Source organism: Dermochelys coriacea, chromosome 2 (genome assembly GCF_009764565.3).
Source record: "Dermochelys coriacea isolate rDerCor1 chromosome 2, rDerCor1.pri.v4, whole genome shotgun sequence".
Taxonomy (NCBI): domain Eukaryota; kingdom Metazoa; phylum Chordata; order Testudines; family Dermochelyidae; genus Dermochelys; species Dermochelys coriacea.
This window is the reverse complement of record NC_050069.1, coordinates 41,228,891-41,253,478: the sequence shown is the minus strand read 5'-3', so window position 1 is coordinate 41,253,478 and position 24,588 is coordinate 41,228,891. Positions and strand designations below refer to the sequence as shown.

Here is a 24,588-nt window from a genome sequence, read left to right as displayed (position 1 = left end):
CACCCTGAACACCCTTCTGCACCCTAACCCCCTTCCCTGGGTCAGAACCCCTTCCCGCATCCTAACTCCCGCCCAGATTCCGCATCCCAAACCCTGTCCCAGCCCTGACCCCCCTCAGAGCCCACACCCCCTCTTGCACCCAACCTCTTGCTCCATTCCTGAGCCCCCTCCTATGCCCCAAACCCTTCATACACAGCCCCACCCCAGAGTCCGCCCCCCACCCAGAGCCCTCACCCCCTCCCACACCTCAACTCCCTGCCCCAGCCCAGTGAACGTGAGTGGGGGGGGCAAGCGACAGAGGGAGGGGGGACGGAGTGAGTGGGTGATGGGGTTTCGGAGAAGGGGTGGGACAGGGGCAGGGCCTCAGGGAAGTGGGTGGGACAAGGGTGTTCTGTTTAGTGCGATTAGAAAGTTGGTAACCCTATTTCCCACCAATCCCAGTAAAATAAATCTATTTTTTCTTTTCCAGGATTGTCTGTCCACAGTCCAGCAACTGATGGACTAAATCCTCTTGCTGCTAACTCTCAGTGAATGGGGATTCAGGTAAAGCATTCACCCCCTGCTGGAACACTCCAGAATGTTAATTAGTTTATCATTTGACTGTGGTAAACAGCAGTCCAAATTAGTACAACTTGCAACATTAGGAATATATCGTGTGTGTATACATACACACACACATACACTTCTAATAGGGAGGATGCGGACTTGTAGTCTTTAAGAAGAAAAATTAGCATGTAGCATTAGCATTTTTTCTTTTCTCCTATATGGCATATTTGCTAATCCAATAGCCACAGGGAAAGTCGCTAACAATGCAGAAAAGCAATGGGGAGGGAATGAAGGAAAGAGGTCTCCATGGTGAGATTATATTAAATAATCTATTCTACAGCCTGAAGCACTCTCAACGCACATTACTGCCATAAAAAAAAAAAAAAAAAAAAAAAAAAAGGAGGGCCAGGGCCAGATTCTTGGCTCTGTTCTGGCCATTTTGCTCTGTTCCTTTTGGTGCAAAGTAGCCGGATTTTGGCTGTAAAGAATTCTCCTTGTGGAAAGCAATCATCTTTGATGTAATGCAAATGACACCAGTTCCTACACCAGCCTCCTCCCATCCCTGGCATAGGGGGCATGCTGTGGGAAGGAGGTGTCAGAATGGGAGCCTGGTGGAGGGGAGCTATGCTACACCAATCTTCTAATGGTATAAGGTCCTTTAGACTGCTTTAAGACAGGGTGGGGCTGGCCAGCAAAGAGTCACACAGCCATAAACAGTTCCCTAAACACCCCCCTTCATCCTGAGCTGAGTGGAGTATCTAGCCCCAGCCTAGAGCATTTAGTGAAAGTGTGCACTGTGGACCAGGACATTTCTCTCTATTTTTTCCATTAGGGCATACGGCTTTTCCACCCACAATTCAGCTCTAGATTGCACTGAATGTACATTAAGTTTTACTGTGCAGAAGGAAGGTCTTTTACTTTGTAGCTTCCAATAATCAGTGTTATATGCACTTTGCAATGGAACTCTAGAGAATCTTCTTCCCCTGATAGTGGATTGGATAAGCCACACAAAGGGCATTTGTACAAAACATTTGGTTTGCTTTTAAATTCTTATTGCTTTCTGATGTCCAATTTATGCCAGGCTCTCTTGTTAATGGGATGGACTGGGACAGGATGATAGTAGGTTAGTTTCTAGACATGAGAAAGGTTGTTTTAACCTTGGTACCACTAATTTGACAGTATCTTTAAACTGCTTCATCTCTGGGAAAGACACCTCTGGCCGCATCCCATGTATTTCCCCCAGCCAATATATCATAGGAGTCTAGAATAGAGGGGGATGGGGGAAAAGGTGGCACACTGAATCTTGTGCTTTGCAGACAGGTGGCTAATTAAATTACTTTGCAGAGGGCTGCAAATTTGTTTGCATCTGCCTTGGTCTCCCACCTTGTTTGTGATAGGCGCCAAAAAAGGCTGGGAATAGAGGGGGGAAACCAGCAGACTCAATGGAATAAAGGCTAATTGGTGTTGAAAAGGCCAATTTAATAGGAAAGAAAACATTTTCATGCACTGCAGTGATTGCCTTACAGGAAAATTGAGAGAGAAACTGGGTCTGCCTGTGTAGCCATTTACTGCCCACATAGAGGCAGAACAGTTGAGAGGGATCCAGGCAGAATAGGCTCTACTGGAAACCCCAAATGCTAACAATTCTGTGACTCCCTCTGTATTTACTGTGAAGAGAATGTAGTGGATCAACTACTGGACTAGCAGATGGTCTCATGGGAGAAAAGGCTATGGTTTTGTTTTTTGATATTTGGAACAATTGAAGAGCTTGGGAAAAAAAAGACCTTCAAATATTATTTGTAACATTCATGTGTCAGAAAGGTTTGGGCATGATCAAATTACAACAGGAGCCAACATTTTGATGAAAATTGGTACAATGTGTGGCATAAAATGATAGAACAAACAAACAGTCTATTTTATTAATAATGGCATTGGATTCTGAAATTAAACACAGGAGGTAGGAAGGCCCTGAGCAGATTTGAAAAGATACCAATTAAAATACAAAAGAGCTTTTCTAAAGCCCTGAACAAGTGCAACTTGGGTATTCTTCCACAGTTATTTAGCTAAAGCTTCAAAATAAAGATCCTCACATACCACAACAATACAGGGGATCCTCATGCAAGGTCACGCAGGAAACCTGTAGCAGAACAGAGTATCTCGAATCCCAGGCTAGACCATCCTTCCTCGGAGGATGATGCTAGCATGGAAATTCAACCTTCTTTCAGTGCCACACCAGAGTCTGAAGCCCTAGTCTCTAAACATTACATCTGCCAAGAGATATGGAATAATCATTCACCAAGCCAAGGAATTTCTAAGGGTCAATGAAGAGAAAAAATAGGCAAATTCTGGGTTTTTGTCAAAATCACCCCCATCGCTTTAAAAAAAAATGTTCAGGGATAGGCCTCCAGCCACCCGAGGGTTGTTCATGCATTCTGTTAACTTGTGCTGTATGTTATTTTTTATGTGGATATCCTCATTATCAGGGTCTCAAAAGATTTGGGGCTCAGATAAGCATCCAATTATCCAAACCTACACAGTTAGGCTGTAGGGCATTGGGCAAGCTGGCATTTCCATAAGGCCTTCAGAGTCAACAACAAGAAGCACATCAGTAATATAACCTGGGGACTATGAGAGCCTGGACCACCCTTGGTAGTTCTTCAGACAGAAAGAGGTACAATCTCCTTGCTAACTGAAGGCATTTATAAACACTGTTGCTATCTGTATTTACAGGAGCAGTGATGAGTCCAATATAAGCCCAGGACTGTGCAGTAGCATGATTTTTGGAGTATGGAAATCCTCAATAGAGGCTGAGATCAGCTCCTCATAGTGTTCTTCTCCTATTAGCATCATCAGCTGTTCTACATGGATTAATCTAGAGCCTGCTGCTTTTCATCCAGGTGTTGCTTCTTTTCAGGCATTAGTACAACTGGCTGACAGCAAGAACCACGTCTGTTAAGGAAATGTAAAGTTGTGTGGTCACTGGCATATTGATAGCATTGAAGCCTGCAGTATCTTATGACCTCCACAAATCATTTGATTTTCTTGGTCATTAATGGGCCCAGCCATTCTTTACCAGCCATAAGGAAGAGGGATCTCTTTCTTCAGAAAGTGACCCCAGATAGCCCTCAGACTTTCAGGGCTTCCATTTGTGTGATTGGATCAAACTCTTCTAAGGAAAGTGAAACAAACATCATTTATCACTGTTTTAATACGTCTTGGGTCCCACCAGAACCAGCTTCAACTGGCTCAATGCTTTTTCAGTGAAGCAGAATGAGAGCTCTTTTCAGTGAGCAATTCTTCCCTCTTTGGCTGGGTGAAGATAAGCTGCTAGGCTGACCGAACCTATTGCATGTTCTGGAATGCAGTTCCAGGTGTTTGCAGTCCTGGACAAAAGCCACCCAGGGTAGTTCAGGCCAAAATGGAAAGTGTGCAAATAGATATGCCTTCTTCCCAAAGGTATTGGAACTCTCTTGAAATAAAAGCTAACAGGAGAGCAATAAAGTGGCACCTACATCCCATTTTCAGAGTCAGTAAGCAGCAGGTATTTCAATGTGTGGATCTTGGCTGCTGGCTTGACAGCAGTTTCTGGCACAAGATCCAGATGTGAGGAGGTGCACCCTGGATGTATAGTGCCCCTGAGCAGGTAATATCATGCAGTGATTCATAATGAGGGGGCCTGGGAGGCAGGAACAGGGGGGAAGGGGATCACTTGATTCCACTTGGCCAGCATATGTCCAGGGCATCCAAACTTTTCAGGGGGTGAAAGCCAGAGTTTTGGTGGATGCAGCCCACTACAGTCTTAAGCTGTCCTTGACAACTAACAGGTAAATAAAAGCTTTAGGCCTGTGATGTTTTCAATATGCTAAAATTAGATTTTATTAATAGCTTTCATATTGCATGAGTTATCGGAGCAACCTTTCAGTCCATCAGATTAAATGATGCGACACTGCTGTTACACTGGTGAGATGAAAACAAAAAAAATGCTTTTTCAGGGTCTAAATTGTTAATAAAATAGATATTCAAATAAAAAATAATCTGTAAAGAGTTTGCTGTGTTTACTTGAAAAAACACATTCTTCCTAGCAACTGTTTAAATGAATCTTACAGATGCTACATGCCTTATTAAAGGCCTTTGATTGAAAAAATATGGCTTGCTAATACTGTATTCTGAGTCATCTCTTTTCCCATCTGCTAGCAATTCTTACAATATGAACTATCAACAGAATGGCTAACAACAATAATTTTCTATGGCAATTGCAACAGTGGGTTGCCTATAGCACTTTCTAAGATTTAACCAGTGCATGCCTCAGATTGTTTTATGTTGTTAGTGGCCTCAAGTAACAGACACTCTTCCTTTCTCTCCATCTCACCATTGTGGCATGTTACTTTACTTCTGTTGAGCAGAATCTGTTTTTGTTTTACAGAGTGTGGTCCACTGAGGACTCTATACTTATTTCTGGATTTGAGCCAGAGTCTAAGAGGTCAAAGGTCAGCCAGTTTAGCTTTTTGTCTATGTCCAAACCTAGGGTCAAATCCTGCTCACATTACTCACTGAAGTAGTCACACTGGTCTTGGCTGCATGAAGATTTTTCAGATTTTCCACTTTTTCCACTACCACCAATTTTCCACTACCACCAGTGTAGCAATGCTGGGAACATTGGTGTAGGCAAGGTGCCAACAACTGCTAGCATTTTAAGCACTGTATCATGTAGTCCTGCTCTCAGCAGGGTCAGACAGTGTGCTGTGTGAGACACCAATGGCTGCTTGGAGCTCTGTCTACACTAGCATTCTCACACTATCATCAGTGGAGCTGCACCAGCTCCAGCACTGGTGGGAAATCTTTCGGTGGGGAGAATGTAGACATAGCCACTGACTTTGATGGGTTTGAAACACTGGTGTTACTGAGGGCATAATTTGAAGATATGAGGTTGCACAGGTGTAAACAAGGACCTAATTTACCTCCCTGAACTTTTATTATGTGAGAGGAAAAGAACCCTGACTTGACTGTCAAAGCCCAAGCTGAGTTTGCAGGACTGGCAGTTAAAATAAACATGTTTTTATTGACACACGAAACACTGAGGCACAATTAACAGGGGACCCAATTTATGGCATTTTTACAATGTCATTTCTCAGGGTAGAGCCCCGTTTTAATGTTCCTTGCTTAATTTCTGAATTCAGTGGCACAACCTTTCCTATTCATCAGACTAATACTTTAAAACTTCCAATGCTAAAAATAGCATGTTTGGAAGCTACATTGATAATTATCCTTTTCTGGCTCTAGATTGCTTTTTTGTAGCTTTCTCCAAAGTGCTGGCAACTAGGGGAAGAGCTAGAGTTGTTTTCTACAATACCTTATGTGTAATATTACAGCTATGTGCAGCTATGCTGCACACAACACGTACAGTATCTTTATCTGAGAAAGAGCAGCATTACCAAACCCAAGCAGTTAAAAATATCACGAGTCTGCACCCCTCCCAAAAATGAGATTTTTAAAAATAATAAATGTTGGGTTCTTTTTATTTGCCTTTTGGTTTTTGAGACTTAGGAGTACACTTAGGTCACATTTTGAAGCCTTCCTCTGAAACTCTGAAGGCTTGGAAAATCACTATTTTTTAAATAATGAAAACTGAGACTCTCAGACTCTGATGTTTTTTTTCGAGCTCCAGCTCCTAAAGTCAAGATTTTTCATTAAATATCACAGAAATCACAATAATATAATAAGTGTAGTGTAATGTAGTGTAGTTGCATGCAGCTCACTGCTAACACACATTAAAAGACAGAAGCTTTATGTACCATTCTATCTACCCTACGGTACCTAAATATCATTTATACTGTGCTTATCACCCTGAAGTGAGCGCTACACAGTTGGGAGATTTGTAACTTTCACTAAGGAGGATCAAGGGGAACCTAGGAGTGGTTGTGTATGTAAGTAACATACACTGCAAACCCATGTCTGTAGGCTACTGTGAGGCATTAAAATAAAGTAGATTTGCTCCTATATTAACTCCAGTTGTCTGCCTCCATCATTGCATTTAACATCATACAGCACTTATCAAGATTCTTGCACACTTAGTATAACTACAAAGCTTATGGACAAGATATTTTAAAATCACGTTAAGTAATAAAAATCCACAGTTTAAGTTACTTTGGGATAAATTCTGCAGCATGCTGAAAATTTACCTTTTAGTAACTAACTAAATTGCAAAGGATACAATTGAGTTGCTCCAAAGGGAAGGCACACAGAGGTACAGGATTTAAGCAAAATAGGGGCCAGTCAACTTATTTTGCTCTTCCACTTATGTACAGAATATTACATGCTTACTTTTGAGTCTGCTGAAGCATGTTATTTTGATTTTCTATCACACTTTGTTTAGAACTGCATTGTCTGTCACAGACATTTTCCAAAATGACTTTTTAGCATTTCAGTATTATGCTTCAAGCAGAAATTCAAAGTATGAAATGCCTTGAGAGAGCACCAGGCTTACAACTGAACTCTGCACAACAATTCATGTGATTTTCTACATCAGCAATCTCTTAAGGTTTTTGGATACAGTTTGAACAATCTTTTGAAGAAATTATATATTTGTTCACAAAAACTCCAAACTGAGGAAATTATTTAAAAGGTCTGTGAAAACCCTCCATCCTGATGCTCAGATCATAATACTTAACTTTGAGATACACACATAGCTGCTATCAAAACCATGAGCAAAAACAATCATCCACACCTGATAAGAAAATTTGTAGGATTTTCTCTTAGAATTTTATTATGATAATCTAAAAAAAGCACAACAAACTGTCCCAACAACTTAAAGAAGTAAAAGATAACAAACTTTAAAGAAAACAATCTAGAATTAAGACTAGAGAACCATCATTAATTTAGATAGCAATTCTCCAACCAGACTTTTTAGAAAGTTGGATGAGTATCATCACAAAATAGTATTTTATCTCTGTTAGTGGAAAAAAATAAAATCTTTCTCTCTCTCTAGGGCATGCAGTGTTGTAGCCATCTTAGTCCCAGGATATTAGAGAGAGAAGGTGAGTGAGGTAATATATTTTATTGGACCAACTTCTCTTGGTGAGAGAAACAAGCTTGAAAGCTTGGCTCTCTCACTAACAAAAACTGGTCCAATAAAAGATATTACCTCACCCACGCTCTCTCTCTAGGGCAGCCATTTTAAATTGTCTTTCAATGTCCTCAGCTATTAGCTCAGCTGTCACCACTACAGTTTAGTATAATTCTTTATCGTTTATAAACATACCATATCACAGTTCAGTGAGTTGCTGTGAGCATTCAAACTCTGTGAACAAACATTGCTCTCCAAAAGCTCTTCGGGGCTGATGCATTTGGTTTTGATTTATAATGAGTGGGACATTTGGTTGTAAGGATCAGATTGGTAGTCATTTTTAAAATTTTCTATTGTTTTCAAAGGTGGAAAAGATTTTCACACTCTTTTAAAATGCATTCATCCACATGTAAATGCATTTTATAAACTGATTTACCAGCCTTATCATAACCTAGTAGAGCCTAGAAGAATTAATTCTTTCTTTGCAAGCAAAGATTTCGCTTTCACACACTTCTGATTTGGGCAGTTTACTGCTTTATAGCTCTTTATGTAGTGATCACTAATATTAAAATGGGAGTTGCCCAAATCAAACCTCATAACAGCTGTTGGATTGTAAATTCTTTGAAGTTAGGACCATTTTTTCGTGCATGTTTTATACAGTTTCAAGCAGTTATCACCCAGTATTTCTACTTCACAAAGACAGGTTTCAGAGTAGCAGCCGTGTTAGTCTGTATTCGCAAAAAGAAAAGGAGTACTTGTGGCACCTTAGAGACTAGCAATTTATTTGAGCATAAGCTTTTCATGAGCTACAGCTCAATGCATCCAATGAAGTGAGCTGTAGCTCACGAAAAGCTTATGCTCAAATAAATTTGTTAGTCTCTAAGGTGCCACAAGTTTTCCTTTTCTTTTTACTTCACAAAGAAACATTCAGTTACCTTTGCCCACCCCTCCCTCCGACAAAGTCCTATAAATCAATTTTAAAAAATAGAAATTTCCACCCTATTTAGCAGTTTTAATATTTTGAAAATACAGTAAGTATCTAGAAGCTAATTAAGTTATAAAGAATCCAGGATAAAATTCTAAGGTTTAAAAGAAAAACTAACCAGTTACTAAAGACAACTAAGGTCCATGTGATACATATGACATTATTTAAACCATATTATTTTATTTTCACTAATAATTCCATTTTGATTAAGATGTTGGATTTTAAAAGTAGACAGGAAAATTTAAGCAAATTTAAAAATCACAGTTTTTTTTGTGACAACAAAATTTCAGTCCCTTTATATCTAGATATCTCTCAAACTTGGTATTACTGAAACCTGATAGAGTGATTAGCATGACTAGAATGTTAAAATCAATGGTTATAATCTATTTAGTAATGACTGAGTGGGCAAAAGGGGGAGTGGCAGTCTACTCATAAATGGCATTACCTGTTTCCAAGTTACTGATAACTTGGAAAAAATTATCATGAATCCTTATGAATCAATGACCTAACAGATATAGCACAAGATGGGGTATTTGTGTCTGCTACAGATCACCACATCACACTAGGGAACAGGATGATCACCTTTTTATGCACCTCTCTACAACGGGTAGGAAAAAAAGCTGCATGATCATGGGAGACTTCAATTGAGTGACATATGTTAGAAATCCAATACTGCTAGTACTAAAATATTCTTGGATTTCTAAACATTACAGGACGACAATCTCCTAACTCAAAAGTGTTGTATCCCACATGAGGAATTCTATATTATACCTCGTTTTCCACAGATAAAGATGAACTGATCACAGAACCAAAAATTAATGGTAACTTAGGTACAAGTGATCTTGACTTGATCACATTGATAATGTGTAACAGCATAAAGTCCAGACCAGTAATATAGATATACCTGGTGCTTGAATAGGGCCAATTTCACAAAGCTGAAAACAATTACCAGCCAGATCAGCTGGGAGGAAAAATGTAATCAGAAAAATGTGAAAGATAATTGGGAATAATTTAAAGAACACCTTACCAGATGCCCTAAAAGCCACAATCCCACAATTGAGGAAGAAGGCTGTGCTGGTTAAAAAAAACCAATCTGGTTTAGAGGGGATGTGAAAGCGGCTCCAAAAATAAAAATGATATATAACAAATTAAAGAAAGGGGAAGCGGATAATAATGAATATAAATCAGAAATTAGGAATTGTAGAAAACTGATAAGAAAGCAAAGTGACACAAAGGGAAATCTATAACTCGCAGAGTTAAGGACAATAAGGAGTTTTTAAAATACATTAGGAACAAAAAGAATCCTGACAATGTTATGGGTCAATTAGTAGATAGAAATGGGCAGACTTATCAATAATAATGTAGAAAGGCAGAAGTATTCACTAAATATTTCTGTTCGTATTTGGGGAAAAAAAAGATGATATAGTCTCACCATATGGTGATAATACTATTTCCTATTCCCACTAATATCTCTGGAGGATGTTAAACAGAGGCTCTAAGTTAGACATTTTAACGCATGAAGTTCAGATAACATGCATCCAAAAGTTTTAAAAGAGCTGGCTGAGGAGCTCACTGGACCATTAATGTTGATTTTCAATAAGTCTTGGAGCACTGGGAAAGTTCCAGAAAGCTAATGTTGTGCCAATTTTAAAACAAGTAAATAGGCCGACCAGGGTAATTACATGCCTGTTCGCCTGACACTGATCCCAGGCACGATAGTGTGTGGTGATATGGGATTCGATTAATAAGAATCAAAGGAGGGTAATCTAATTAATGCAAACTAACATGGATTTATGGATAATAGATACTGTCAAAACTAATTTGGTAATTTTTTTTTATGAGATTACAAGTTTGGTTGATAAAGGTTATAATGTTGACAGACTTCTTTAAGGTGTTTGACTTGGTATTGCAGAACATTTTGATTAAAAAAGTAGAACGATATCAAATTTACATAGATTCATTAAATGGATTAAAATTGACTGATAGGTTTCAAAATGAAACTGTAATGGGGAATTGCATCAAGTGGGTATGATTTCAATTGCGTCCTGCAAGGATTGATTCTTGGCCCTACAGTACTCAACATTTTTATCAATGATCTGGAAGAAACCGAAGTCACTGAAAGTTGGCAGATAACACAAATTGGAGAAATGGTAAATAATGAAGAAGACGGGTCACTGATTCAGAGAGATTTGGATTGCTTGGTAAACTCAGCATCAGCAAATAATGTGTGTTTTAATAATGCTAATTGTAAACGTATACATCTCGGAACAAAGATGTAGGCTATACTTACAAGGTGGAAGACTCTATCCTGAGAAGCAATGACTCTGAAAAAGATTGGAGGTTATGGTGGATAATCAGCGGAATATGAGCACCAGTGTGATGATGTGGCCAAAAGTGCTAATGCGATCCTTGGATCATTAACAGGGGAATCTTGAGTAGGAGTAGAGGTTATGTATGTCTATATTGTCACTGGGCGACCACTGCTGGAATCTATGTCCAGTTCTGGTGCACAGAATCAAGAAGGTTGTTGATAAACAGAAGAAGGGTTCAGAGAAGAGCCACGAGAATGATTAAAGGATTAGAAAACTGCTTATAGTGAGAAACTCAAAGAACTAAAGCTATATTATCTTAACAAAGAAAAGGTTAAGGGGTGACAAAGTATAAGTATCTCCCTGTGAACAAATATTGAATAATAGGCTCTTCAATCTAGCAGAGAAAGGTATTTGGCTGGAAGTTGAAGATAGACCAAATTCAGACTGGAAATAAGGCACACATTTTTACCAGTGAGGGTAACTAACCATTGGAACAATTTACCAAGGGTGGATGTTTTTCTAAAAAGATCTGCTCTAGGAATTATGTAGGGAGTTCTATGCCTGTGTATATTAGAGGTCAGACTAAATGATCACAATGGTCTTTCGGGCCTTGGAATCTATGAAACATAACTTGGAGACCGCACCAACTTGGAGACTGTCTACCTGAATATCACAGAGTAAGCTGATGGAATCTTATACTGCAAACCTTAGTGTACATCTTAGCTGTTCTAGAAAAGAACTACAGAAGTTAATCTCAAGTTTCTTAATAGCAAAAAAATGTTCATCTCAGAAATTAAAACAAAAATGGTATGAATAAAGCTAACTTTTGCTAACAGGAAATGACTGTTGGAGGGCAGCCTCAATTTTTTTTAAATTGCTTAAATACACAAATTTACTTTGTTACTGAGTGACTTTGATTAACTTATATTCTCTGTAAGGACGGAAAATTCGTTGCAGTTTAAAAAGCCAATTTAGAAATGATCTAGGAAAACAACATATCGTCTTACCCAATGGCAAAATATAGACATACGTTTGTTGTTTTACCTTTCATGCAGAAAACACATCAGTTATTTACATTTTATGCAGAAAGCACAGTACAGTATGGGCTTCAACCTCTTTCAGTATCAAGTAACTTGCATGCTGGATGGGAAAACCCTATAGCACAGAAACTTAAGAAATTTTCTGCGCAATAAACATCAGGGTTGCAAACCTACTGGACACACACAACAGGGGCAATTTAGTGATATCAAGCACAGAAACTTGATCTGCCTGGCAGAAGCGAGGGGTGGGCAGAGTTGGAGTACAGCAAAGAGAACTATCACAGGGGAAAGTGTAGGAGAAGGTTCTGACATTCCAACATAAGGAGAAGAAGATGAGCAGAGCAATGGAACTGAGCCACCCAGTCAAAGGCAATGTGGTGGAAATAGGATGGGCTAAGCAAAGCAATCAAATCAAGTTGTCAGTCAGAGGGGAGAAAGAATACGCCTAGCTGATGCCAGCAACGCAAGTATGCCCTGGAACAAGAGGCTGGGACCAGGGAAAAGGGCATGGATGAGCATGCCTGAAGCTGAACCTCAATTTGAATGCACTGTCTGTTAATAGTTTGATTTGAGGCTGAGCGGTGATCAGGAAGCTAGAGACATGATTTCAGCTGCATTCAAGCAGTCCAAAAGTCAGTTGCTATCCTTGCTAGACCCAAAAGCACCACTTCATTTTCCACACAAGCCAGAGTAGAAAGTGTAACACTTAAAAGAATCTAGGAAAAGTTAGAAGCAATATTTGCTGCTGCTACAGGACAAGGCTCTCAGCCCCAAATCCCTCAACCTTTCTGGTTGCTGGAAGGGGTCTTTGTTCCTTCATCAAGCACTGTTTCTGAATCCTCCTCTCCAGTGAATAGCTCTTATATGGGTCTCTGCCAATGTGGTTTGGAGTTTGCAAGAAGTAACAGAATGCAACTAGCACAATTTACAGGTGCCGAATAGCAGCAATGAAACCTGACTAGATTCTGCTCAGTTTCACTCTGCTGCTGCCTGGAGAAACTCTGAGGAGCAGGCAGCAAGACAATGAAACTGTCTGAGACTCAAGAAGACAGCACCACTTTGGTTCTACTTGGGATTGCATTTGGAAGGTTATCAACCATAAAGGCTAGAGATTTAATTTCTTTTTAAATAAAAGCTTAGACTTTGTAAAAGTTGATGACAGTTGCCTGGGAAAGTTCCCTGCTTACTGTGGGTCAAAGAGAGGTGAGTGGATTTTTCAAAACCCTGGCTTACACCTTAAAAAATACTTAGTTACTCTCTATATTTTTTTGATGTTTATTTTTTTTATTGAAGCACACACATCTTGCACAAATCAGACTAATACATATTTTCAAGATAGTTCAGGCTTGTTCATTAATCTCAAACTTTTCATTTTTCATAATGGTCAGATCCACATTTGTCAAGCACAACTTAAATTAAAAACTCAGAATCTATCAAACAGCAAACTTTAACCCACATGAGAAATCCAATTACGTTGTCTAGTTTAGTGCAGCCAGCTACTGTTCATGTCCAAAATCAAGACCTAAAGAGTATGATAGATCTAAGATATCTTAGAATTGGTAATCCACCATCAGTTTTTAAATTAGATAAGTATCTTTTAATTTATGGACTTCTAGTGCTGCTTCCTCATTACAAAAGTATAAATTAAGGAACATGTGGAAAGTAAGAAAAATAATGAATTACAAGAGAATCAATCTTTATGAGATAGATAGCATCAATCAGCCAGGAGCCCGTATATAACCTACAATAAAGACAAATATTAAACAGTAAAAAAACCCGCCAGCTTAAAGAAATTATATCGAGAGTATGTTTCCTTACTGACCAACAGAACATCAATGATCATTCAACACTACATAATAAAATACTTTCAATGTACAAGATGTGAGTATGCTGAACCTATTAAGCGCTATAATGTACGGATTTAATACTTTTAACAAAATCCATTCATTACATAGCCCAGTATTGCTGAAAACATTTGGGTCAAAGAAAAATCCTATTTCTCAAGTATTTTGTCCAAGATTAAAGATACTAATCCCAATCTCTGATCAAGATAGAAACCTTACACTTCTTCTTACCTTCTTAATATAACTCCTAGAAAAATCTCAAATCACATTTGATGAATTCACATGGTCACAAAGCGCACAGTATATTAGTTCATTTAATTAGTTCCTTCAAATTAAATTGTGTGGATGTGCTCATTAAGATGAAAGACTAGTAACAATGGACTGAGCAGGCATAACACAGACAGGTACAGGGCAAGCTTCCCTGAGAGTTCTGCCAATTCATCTCATCTCTTGCTATTCCGGTCATAGTATCTCTTGGGTAAATATTGCCAATTATGCAGCATACAGATGGGGATTAGTATGAGGCCTGTAAACTCATAAATACAATACAAGACCCAGATCTCCATACTGCACTAACTGCTCTGAACCTACCCTCATTAGTTTTCTAATCAGATGCCATCTTTTGCAGGAACTATCTATGGCTTGATTAGTTGTCATCTTTCCAGACCTTAATCACTGAAGGGAAGATAATGATATATAAACCTAAGAAATGTGTACTGTCTTAGGCTTGAAATGATAGCCTAACATACACACTGCACTTTAAATTAGAGATGGATGCAAACTCTAAATCTACTCTTGCGTCTCAATAAAAATTGTTGGGGCTCAAATTTTGGGACTTAGATCTGCATAAGCCTTTGGGTCTGATATAGAACCAATGCCTCCGGGAGCAATTTTTAGTTCTGAATTCAGGGGAAGGAAATATGGTCAGTGTACTCTCTTCCCTACCTAATCCCCTGCTCCTTCCAGACACCAATACCCCCAGTCCCTTTCAAGCACATATCACCCAAATAGAGGTGGATAGAGTGGGGAAAAGGTGAACCAGTCACACCAAAACTGCAGTTCTCCCAGACCATCTCCTGGGGTAGTACAGCTAAGAACCACCCCAAACAAGGACCAGTGCTCAAGTTGGCCAACTGATGTAAAATAAACAGGCTCAATTTTAAAAGACAATTATCAGGACTGTCCTCATCTGCATTTCTGACTTTAACTGCCAAAGAGACCATATTTAAATTAAAATGTTTCAAAGGCACAGTTAAAAAAAGTGAAGCAATGCATTCCCAAGAAAAAGAGACAAGCATAAATGCTGAGTACATCAAGCGCTCCCACAACACATTTAAAGCCCACCACTCTATTCTTGTGCACATAGAGCATCTATTCCTCTCCATATATTTCAATTGTATGCTACAGTCAAAGGAAGCACCAAAAGAAAGACAATCATAATCGTATTCATCTGAGCCATGTTATATATTGAGTGCCATTAGTATGCTCAGAGCTTTGTAAGCATACAAGGACTGTGAATGGGCAGCATTCTTATCTTGCTTTCAACACAGCACATACACACTGGGTTAGCGTCCAGAAATGTACACATCCTTTCATTTATTCTTAACAACAAAACAAAAAACACAAGTTAGCCTGAGATTCCTTCTGAGCTACCTATTCCTTGGGTTTGGCCTTGCCTAATCAGAGAGATGCATATAAACCCCTTTTACACACCTGGGCTGGAGCTAATGATATCCAGCTGGTGTGGCAGCCAGGCGGACTCAGGAAAAGAGCCCTGCACCTCTATTCAGTGTCCTAGAAACTGACATCCTGTCACAAAAAGAAACAGAGATGACACCAAGAAGTTTACTATTTAACATTAATATATACTAATAAATATTAAGAATATTAGCGTATAATAATAGCCATTGGAAAACTGCCCCCTCCATTTCCCCTGAAAATTATGAGACAGATATTTTAATTTGGAAGATCAAATTATGTCCAGTACAGGATAAGATTTTGCTAAAGATAAAGGGCTAAATTGTGGCTTTATGCACAGTCCTGAAGAGGTGTACTGACTGTCCAAGCAGAATCTTCCTGGGGCACTGTGCCTGATGCAGCTACAATGCCTTGAGGAAACACTGGGGTTAAAGGTCAGTTCTACACCCTATGAAAGGGTGCATATGCTCTCCTATCTATGCATGCCAGTATGAAGGTCTGGGGGAGAAGGTTGCATAGCCCTTTCCCAAATCACTACTTTTGGGATTTCTACTGTTGCTGAAGCATTGCTAGAGACCCCTAGATTCTTGTGCTCTGAAGTGCAAGGGAATGAGTAAAAGCAGGGGAAAGTCTTTACTCTGTTTTGCGCAGATTATAGGCCGAGCAAACACAGGCTATAGTCCAAACTTACTTCGTATCTGAGTTTGCCTTTATTTTTGACTTAAACAACAACAACAATACATAAATTCAGACTAAGCTGTCTCTGAAGCTTAGGTGTTCCTATAATTTTCCCCTCAGGAATCTAAATCCAGACCCTAGTACTCTCTCCTCAAAGAAAGGCTCAATGCTTTTATATTCTGGGCTGGAGCTAATGGGACCCATCTCCTGAACTGACTTAGAAGGACTCTCCAAAAATAACTGCCCTCTGATCAGTATTTGAGACTTGACAATAGGATGACTCAATAGGAGACACCTACATTGCTATGCTTGGGTCCTAAAATCTGCCCCATTACCCTGGGATTGAGTTTGGTACTGTACTGGTGTGGGGCACTGTACAGGAGCACAAGGGAGAGATTGAAGGCTCCTTTAAACCTCTCCCTCTCTTGCACACCCATGAAGGTCTAAGTAACTGTCACATTCTGTGCAACATCAGAATTCTGGAATCAAAACAAAACTGCATTGATTTCAGTGATGAAGAACTGGGCCCTTCATGTTAGCACTGGGACTCACACTCTCAGTTTGGATACCATCAGAGGCACATGAGGGTGACAACAAACAAGAACATGACGGTATATTATTTTTAATGATATCCTCAGGAATAGCTATTAGTAGATAAATATTTCTCCTCCTCTGACTTTTTATAGTTGGCCTTCCAGGCTGAGATTTTGCAAAAGAGCCATTGAAATGTAATGGGTTTGCATGCCAAACTCCCTCAGACTTCTTTGAAAATCCCAACCCAACTGTTTCTTTACAATAAAAAATATAATATATTCCAACTTATGGCTAAATTCAAGTAATCAGGCTAAAGTACATTTAAGCACATTCTTAGTTAAATTACTTTTTAAAATTTGCTCTTCTCAAAATACAGGAGCCAGTACAGGTCTCTGGCTCATATTCTGTGCAATGATGTCCCTCCATCCTCTCAGGGGGATATGACACACACCATCCAGAATGCTAGAGACAGGAGTAAGGAACATTTTCTTTCCACTACCACCCCATTTATAACACTACATAATAATTCTGTAAGGTGCTCATTCAAATATTCCCATTTTATCTCCCATACATGAACATTTCATATGAATTTGAAATACTGTAAACCCAAGATATTAAATACTCCAGAAAGAATTTATTTTAGCGACAGACTGTAGCATTATTCAATTGCAGAAGAGTCAGTGTCACCAGCAGAGCCATGCTAAAGGGTCATGCTAAGTGCAAATTATGACCTCCAAGACTACAAACAATACAATTAAGACGTATTTTAAATTACCAGTTGTGCTCATATTTACATATAAAGCCCCAATTTATTTGAACATCCAGCCCAACATTTTAAAAAGCATCTCCTAATTTTGACTGCCCAATCCTGAGAAAACTTGGGCCCGATTTCAGAGGTGCAGTATCCTGCAGTTTCCCAGTGATGTTTCGGCCACAATCAACCTATCTGTGTACCTATTCCCTGAATATCTCCCTCTATATCTAACAAAGTCCAAATGTCAAAATCAATAGTGTAAGATATATTTGAAGGCTTGCACTAAAACCATCTCACAGCTCACTCACCTCCTCTCCCATCTTTCAAAATGTTAGGGGAACCCTGGTAATTACAATCAATTCTACCTCTACCAACATGTTTGAACTTTATAAGAAAATGCTTGCTAGAATGCCAGCTACTTTACAACAACCCCCTCATTAGAACAATGGATAATCAGCTGTAATAATTTAATAGATTTCATCTTCCTCTTTATATTTTAAATTGTAGTCTCAGGTATTTTCACAGTCTAGAGAATTAATTGGAAGTATCTGTATTATAAAATCACACTGTAAATTAAACAAACTTAATTACATTAATTTGTTAAATTATGTTGTGCACATTCTGCCTCTTGTTCATCAATTTAGTATCATTCAACAGTTTGAAAGTAGGAACATAGCCTGAAAATGTGGTATTTACTGTCACTATAGAAACCAAAGGAGTCTGCATAAGGAAATACCAAGCAATAAGAGGTGAAACACCATAGAAACAGAATGAAAATAGAATGAGCTGTGTCAGAAATTACTAAACCTGCAGCAAAATTTTGGGAAAAGGCAAGTTAATGGATAGAGTTACAATTTGGGTAAACAGAAAAAAAAGATACATTCACAGAGAATCAACGAATTATCGATCTCACAGACCACCTGTTCTTCATTCCTAATCAAACAATGTCCTTGTGGCAAACTACAGCAACTGCTACAGGGAAAATTAATACAGCATAATTCCAATTAATCCAAATTCCCCTTAATACAAGAGTCTTAGGTATCCAAATCCACAGTTTGTCCCAACATAGACCTCAGTTAATTAACAGCACTTCAATTTATCAGCACGTCTGATTATCCAAAACTTGTGGCCATTTCGATACACAGGAGTGTACTGTGTTAGTAAGTACTTGTGTATTTTTAGCTTGTCCTGAAGTAAACAAATAGCTAGGGGCAAGGAGAAAAACAGTATCAGGCAACCAACCCGATTTTTGTGAAGCACAAGTGATCAAGGGACCACAGCCTGGAAATCCAGAGGGTGGTCACAATCTAGGAAGTCAGTGAACAAACAAAACACAGAGGTGGGGTGCACTAAAAGCAGAAGAAAGAAGGCTGTGTCCTGTGGGCTCCATTATTTAATTTGTATATTATATATGTAATAAATACGTCTTAGACAGGATGACTAAGGCTTGGTCCCATGTATAAGGAGCAACATGGATGGTGAAGACAGAGGTTGGTGACAGCAAAAGGAGAACCAAGAAGGACAGGAGCAGAAAGATGGGAGGAGCTAAGCTGTGTGAGAATTGAATAAAAAAGTAAAATTAGTCACCAATGAAAAGCTACCTCAAAGATCACCTACCTAGTCACGACCTTCCCTTGTAGAAACAGTATGCTCTAGGAGGGATGTTTTCCATTAGAAAAATCCAAGATAAGACTGTCAGATGTCTGCGGACAAAGCATTTGAGTGACAGGGTCCCAGCTCTGGAACACTTTATTAGAAAGATCACACTGAGTTTGGACTCTAACATGTTTAGATCTAAATGAAAGACCCCACCTCTCTATAAAGCCCCAACGATGGCATCTTCCCAAGAACCCACAATTAAGGAGATTGACAGGGAGAAGTACGCTAGAACACAGAAGGAAAGGCAGAGGTACACACTCAAATATGCACTTGAGAACAAGGATGTTTTGGGGGATATTGTCATAGGGCACATTATACATTCTCTTCAATGGATTGTAGAGTGCCACATTCTTTGATCAGAACCTTAGAAAAACCAAAATAGATTAGACAGATCTTTTGAGGAAATATACCAGCACTATCCCTATCTCTTCCAGCTGGACTGCTGATAGCACTCTCAAGGGGTACATCAGGACATGAGTATTTCAAAAGCCAATAAGAATGCAACGCAATTTAAATGTTTTACATAAACTAAAACTCAGACTATAAAAAACAGCCAAATAATTTGGCTTGTCGAATATTGCTAAAGTACACCTTAAAGCTTAAAGGGCAATTTGCCGCAGCTTGTAGTGAGAAGGGGAATATTTTGAATGAACAATTAACAGAAATGGCATTAAAAGAAAATTAAAAATTAGGTGTCTAATTCTTGATCTCACACTAGGGAGAATCTGGAGTAACTCCTCTGGTGAAAACTGCAATAAATTAGTCGAAGAATCAAGCCCTACAGGTTTAAGTTTTCCTATAGAGTATCACTGTACCTTGTCTCCAATAATGCTGCTATACTGTAGTATTATATAAATAGATAAAGCACTCAAAACCAGAATAGAGTAATAGCTAAACTGCTGTAGTTCTACATGGTTCTCTACAATTCCTTCCAGCTAAAGGAACCAACAATTGACTTAGGAAGTTATGAAGAAATTCAAATATAGTGGGGGGTTTTTCCTGCTTGCCCCACTACTGCACTGTATAATAAATGTAAACATAGAATGATATCATTTCATCTCTGCTGTTCACCTTTCCAATGACCTTGAAGAGAAAACACCCTGCAGCCTGAATTTGTTTGACATGCAAGTCACACAGGCAGGATAATATGACATTCCTACCTACCAGCTAAACACCTTTAATACATTAATTTCTCCTGAATAAAAATAAATACTGGTGCATGTCTATATGTCAATGGCAGAATCAACACGTGACTTAGTCAAAATGAAAGCTTTGTGTACAGTAAAAGAAATAATATAAATTAAATATATAATGAAATAAATATAAATATAAATTCTTTGTTTAAGGATTAACACAGTCAAAGCTAAAATCTTTCCAGCTACAGTCATTTTTGATACTTTTATTGAATTTTTGTAAACATGAGCCATAATTAAGAAAAATACTTTGATAAGAAAGGTGAAAATACGCAAAAATGATAAAATCCACACATATAACACATATCCTGAGCAAAATGGTGTCAGAAAATAGTATGATTTATTAACAGGCTATTGTGCCATAATAACTCAAGAACAGAAAAAGATACCTGGATTTAGGCTAGTCCACGCAAATGGAAGAAACCTAGATCTGTAAAATATATTGCTTTTTAAGGGATTCAAACTCAGTTCTTCCAAATGACATTATCATAGATAGACTGCTCCTAAATTAGTAACATTACAAATTCTGTTTTTATTATTATTTATTAAGGCTGACAATATGCAAGATACAAATAAAGATATGGGGCTAGATTCACAAAAGAAACATATGCCTCTAACTGCCACTTTAGACACCTAAATCCCACAATCAGGCCCCATTGGGGTTCACAAAACTCCTGCTCAGCTGCCCCTGGACTCTGTAGGCACCTAAACTCTCTCAGCGCCTGAATTTTTTTCGATAAAAGCTCTTTAGGTACTTACGTTCTGCCTCTGAGCATGTGCACTGCAGCCACACACAAAGCATCTGGACTCCCAAGTAAGGTTGCCAACCCTCCAGGATTCTGCTGGAGTCTCCAGGAATTAAAGATTAATCTTTAATTAAAGATTATGTCCTGTGATGAAACCTCCAGGAATTCGTCCAACCAAAACTGGCAAACCTACTCCCAAGCCCAGTGTGATGTACTACCTGGGGAAGACAGGAATTTCTCTGCCTAACTCACCTGGGGGGCCCAATCTCTTAAGAATGCTCAGGCCTCACATACTGGATCAGACCCTTATAGATAAGCTTAAACAAAATCACTGGAAGAAGAGGTGTCCACCTTATAATTTTTAGCCCAGCAATTAGAGAACTCACTGGGGATGTTGGAGACCCCTGGTTCAAGCCCTCCCCCTACCTGAGAGGGAGAAGGGACTTGTACTGGGATTTGCCATCTCTTAGGTGAATGCTCTAACCACGCAGCTATTCTGATGTGGAGCTCCCTTAGTCTCTCCTGTTGAAGCTATTCCACTGTGGATAAATAATGAAAGAATCATTGGACCAGAGAGACAGAGAGCAAGCCTGAGAATAACTCAGGAGCTTGGCGGTTAGAGCACTCACCTGGGAGACCCAGACTACAGTCCCTTGTGCCCAATGACTCCTGAAAATAATCCACAGTAGAATGGCTTCAGCAGGAGAAAATGAGGAATTTCACATAAGAATATCCCTTAGCTCAGTGATTAGGGAACTCACTGAGAGAAGTACTGACGCCAGTTCAAATCTCTTCTCCCCCTCAGGTGGGAGCGGGCACTTGAACTTGGGGGCCTTCCACATCCCAGGTGACTGGACTAAAAGTTATAAGGTGGGCATCACCTTGGCTTCTTCTATATCAGGGTTTGCAGCTGAGAATCCCAGGCAGAGGGAGGTACATTCCTGCAGACCAGATTTAAGCATCTATCTTTGAAACAGGGGTAGGGCTAGCACATCCCGCTTGGCTTGGAATTTCCCATTGGCTATCTTAGGTGAGGAGCAATGTTCCCTCTAATTTTTCCATCCACGTGCAGAATGAATTTTGTTATGTGCACCAAATTATCGATGTAATGTGTGGATGGGCACCACCAGTAGAAACAAAAAAATCTAGATACAATATATATTTTAAACAGTTACTTCAGCCAGGACAGGCTAGGCATTTTAGAACTCACTATTCAATGAATTAAATTAGCGTAAGAGAGAATAAAAATTATGAAATGCATAGACCAGTCAAAAAACTAAAATAACAGTACTTTGAAAGAATAAAATTACAGAGAATATATGTGCATTGCGGGAAGTATCAAGAAGTAACCACCACCACAAAAAATGTGTTGGAGGTGAGTGTGAAAGACAGAGAGAGAGAGAGAGAGAGAGGGAGAGGGGTTGCCGTTTTAAGTATTTCACAGCCTGGCAGGACTCCCTAGTGGACTGCAGCTTCCCTTCCGGTAATCAATATTGCTAGCTCTCACGCTATATGGTACTTTTCCTTAAAGCTCCAGTGTGTATACATGGGCACAGGAGGAAGAAGTGTGTGTATATACAGCATCCCCTTGAGTTCTGGGAGAAATGGAGTGGCTTCCTCCCATTCTGAGTTACAGTCAGGGGACTAAAACTTAAAGTATCCATACGCCCAAAGGGTGGAGTCCTGGCTGACAGCTCTGACATGGAGCTACGCGCCAATAGAGAAGTCAGGCCATTGCCCCAGTCCTCAGCAACATGGATCCAGACCGCATTCCTCACTGAATGGGACCCACCCCTTTTTTTTTCTTATTCCACAGAGGACCCAGCCCTCTCTCTCCACCAGAGGCAGCTCTGTGGAAGTTGCAATCATTCTACTGTTTACACATCAATTTAAAGTGTTATGACTCTCTCTTCACAATGGAAAAAGATAGAAACTCAGAGATGGTTTTAATTAAAGAGCAGAATTTCAGATGATGGAGAAATGCCGCCTAAATGGTGGAGCCTCACTAAAACCTTGAGCATTACTGTTTCTTTTCAGGCCTATGATTTGCTGCTGTACGTTGCCCTTTTAAGTAGATCAGCATTCAAAGTAGACAGCAGCAGCAGCCACCAGGAAGCTCCCTCCATCCCACTCCTGAGTCCTGTCACATCCCGCCCCACCTCTGCAGAGATGGGATATAGTGGTGGGAGGAGGGGGGGCACCCTGATATTAGCATCCCCGTTCCCATCCACTCTGCATAGCAAGCAGGCTCCTGAGTGAGCAGCTCAAGGCAGAGGGCAGGAGCAGCAGACAGTGGGTGGAGGGACACCTGAAGTGCGCGGCACTTGATAGCTTGCTGGGCGGCTGCCCGGCCGCACAGCTCACAGGGAACTTAGATGAGGAGCTGCCTAGTGTGCTGGCCTTTGTGAATCCCATTCTGTGGCACCTATCTCTCGCCATGCATTGTATAGGGAGCTTAAGTACCAAATTCAGGCATTGTGAATCCCAGTGATTTTCTAGGTGCCTAAAAGTTAGTATCACCACACTTCAGGGTTTTTTTGGGTGGAATCTAACCTATGGTCCCTGTCCCAAGGAACTTAAATTGTAAAAACCAGATGATGATCAGACAAGATTGCACTGGCCAACACATAAGTTGATAATAACACACAGTCTTTTAGTTGCTGATAATAAACTGGGATAGTGATACACTTATATTAACAGGTTTATATCTGTGGAGTTCATAAAAGAAACTGGGGTTCCTGAGGGATTTGCATGAGGAGAGGAAGGAAAACTGAAACAATATGAAAAGGAGTACTTGTGGCACCTTAGAGACTAACAAATTTATTAGAGCATAAGCTTTCGTGAGCTACAGCTCACTTCATCGGTGAGCTGTAGCTCACGAAAGCTTATGCTCTAATAAATTGTTAGTCTCTAAGGTGCCACAAGTACTCCTTTTCTTTTGCGAATACAGACTAACACGGCTGCTACTCTGAAACGTGTGAAACAATATGATAGTGAAGTCATTTCAGATAGAGGGGACTGCCTAGTAGAAGGTATGAAGAGGTGAGTGGGAGAAGGAAACTAAGGGAGCAATGAATCTGGCTCATTTGTGGAGTAAAAGGATCAAGGTGAAATCTGAAAAGAAAGAAAAGCAGAAATACAGACTGAGTTACAAAGAACTGGCCTGCAGTTAGGACTAAGGTGGTGTGAATAGCAGTGCGCACCAAAGTGCTGCACTGTACCTCCCCCATATGGAAACTGTGGGCATGAACTGAAAGATTCCCAGTTTGCATTAATGTAATCCTGTTTGAATAGGATTATATAATACGATCTAGGAACCTTTTAGTTCGTGCCTGCAGCGTCCACACAGGGAAGTTAGAGTGCAGCACTTTGGTGCAAACTGCTATTCATATCCCTGTAATCCAACTTGTGCGGGCATTGTAGACACGCCCTTAGATTTGATTCAATAGGCAAAGGGGAGCTGTTTTTCAAAAAGGAGAGTGAACAGCAGTGGATAAGGAAGTTTAGTTATGGTGGGAGATAACCAAGGCATAGAC

At 39.6% G+C, this 24,588-nt stretch overlaps 1 protein-coding gene across 7 annotated transcripts in view; it reads right to left on the bottom strand.

Annotated features, from left to right (window-relative positions):
* STK3 (serine/threonine kinase 3) overlaps nt 1-24,588 on the bottom strand; it is a 294,078-nt gene that overhangs the window by 8,389 nt on the left and 261,101 nt on the right. Inside the window, exon 12 of one of the 7 annotated variants that reach the window (XR_006278703.1) lies at nt 15,504-15,599. The exons of 4 other annotated variants lie outside the window; for them this stretch is intronic. Coding sequence is in view for 2 of the 3 variants with exons in the window: in XM_043507551.1 (XP_043363486.1) it covers nt 2,275-2,313 (39 nt within the window). In the remaining variant the exon portion in view is untranslated. Of the gene's footprint in view, nt 1-2,219; nt 2,314-15,503; nt 15,600-24,588 lie in introns of those variants that run through there. 2 more of the 7 variants (XM_043507551.1, XM_043507548.1) reach the window with 2 other exon arrangements.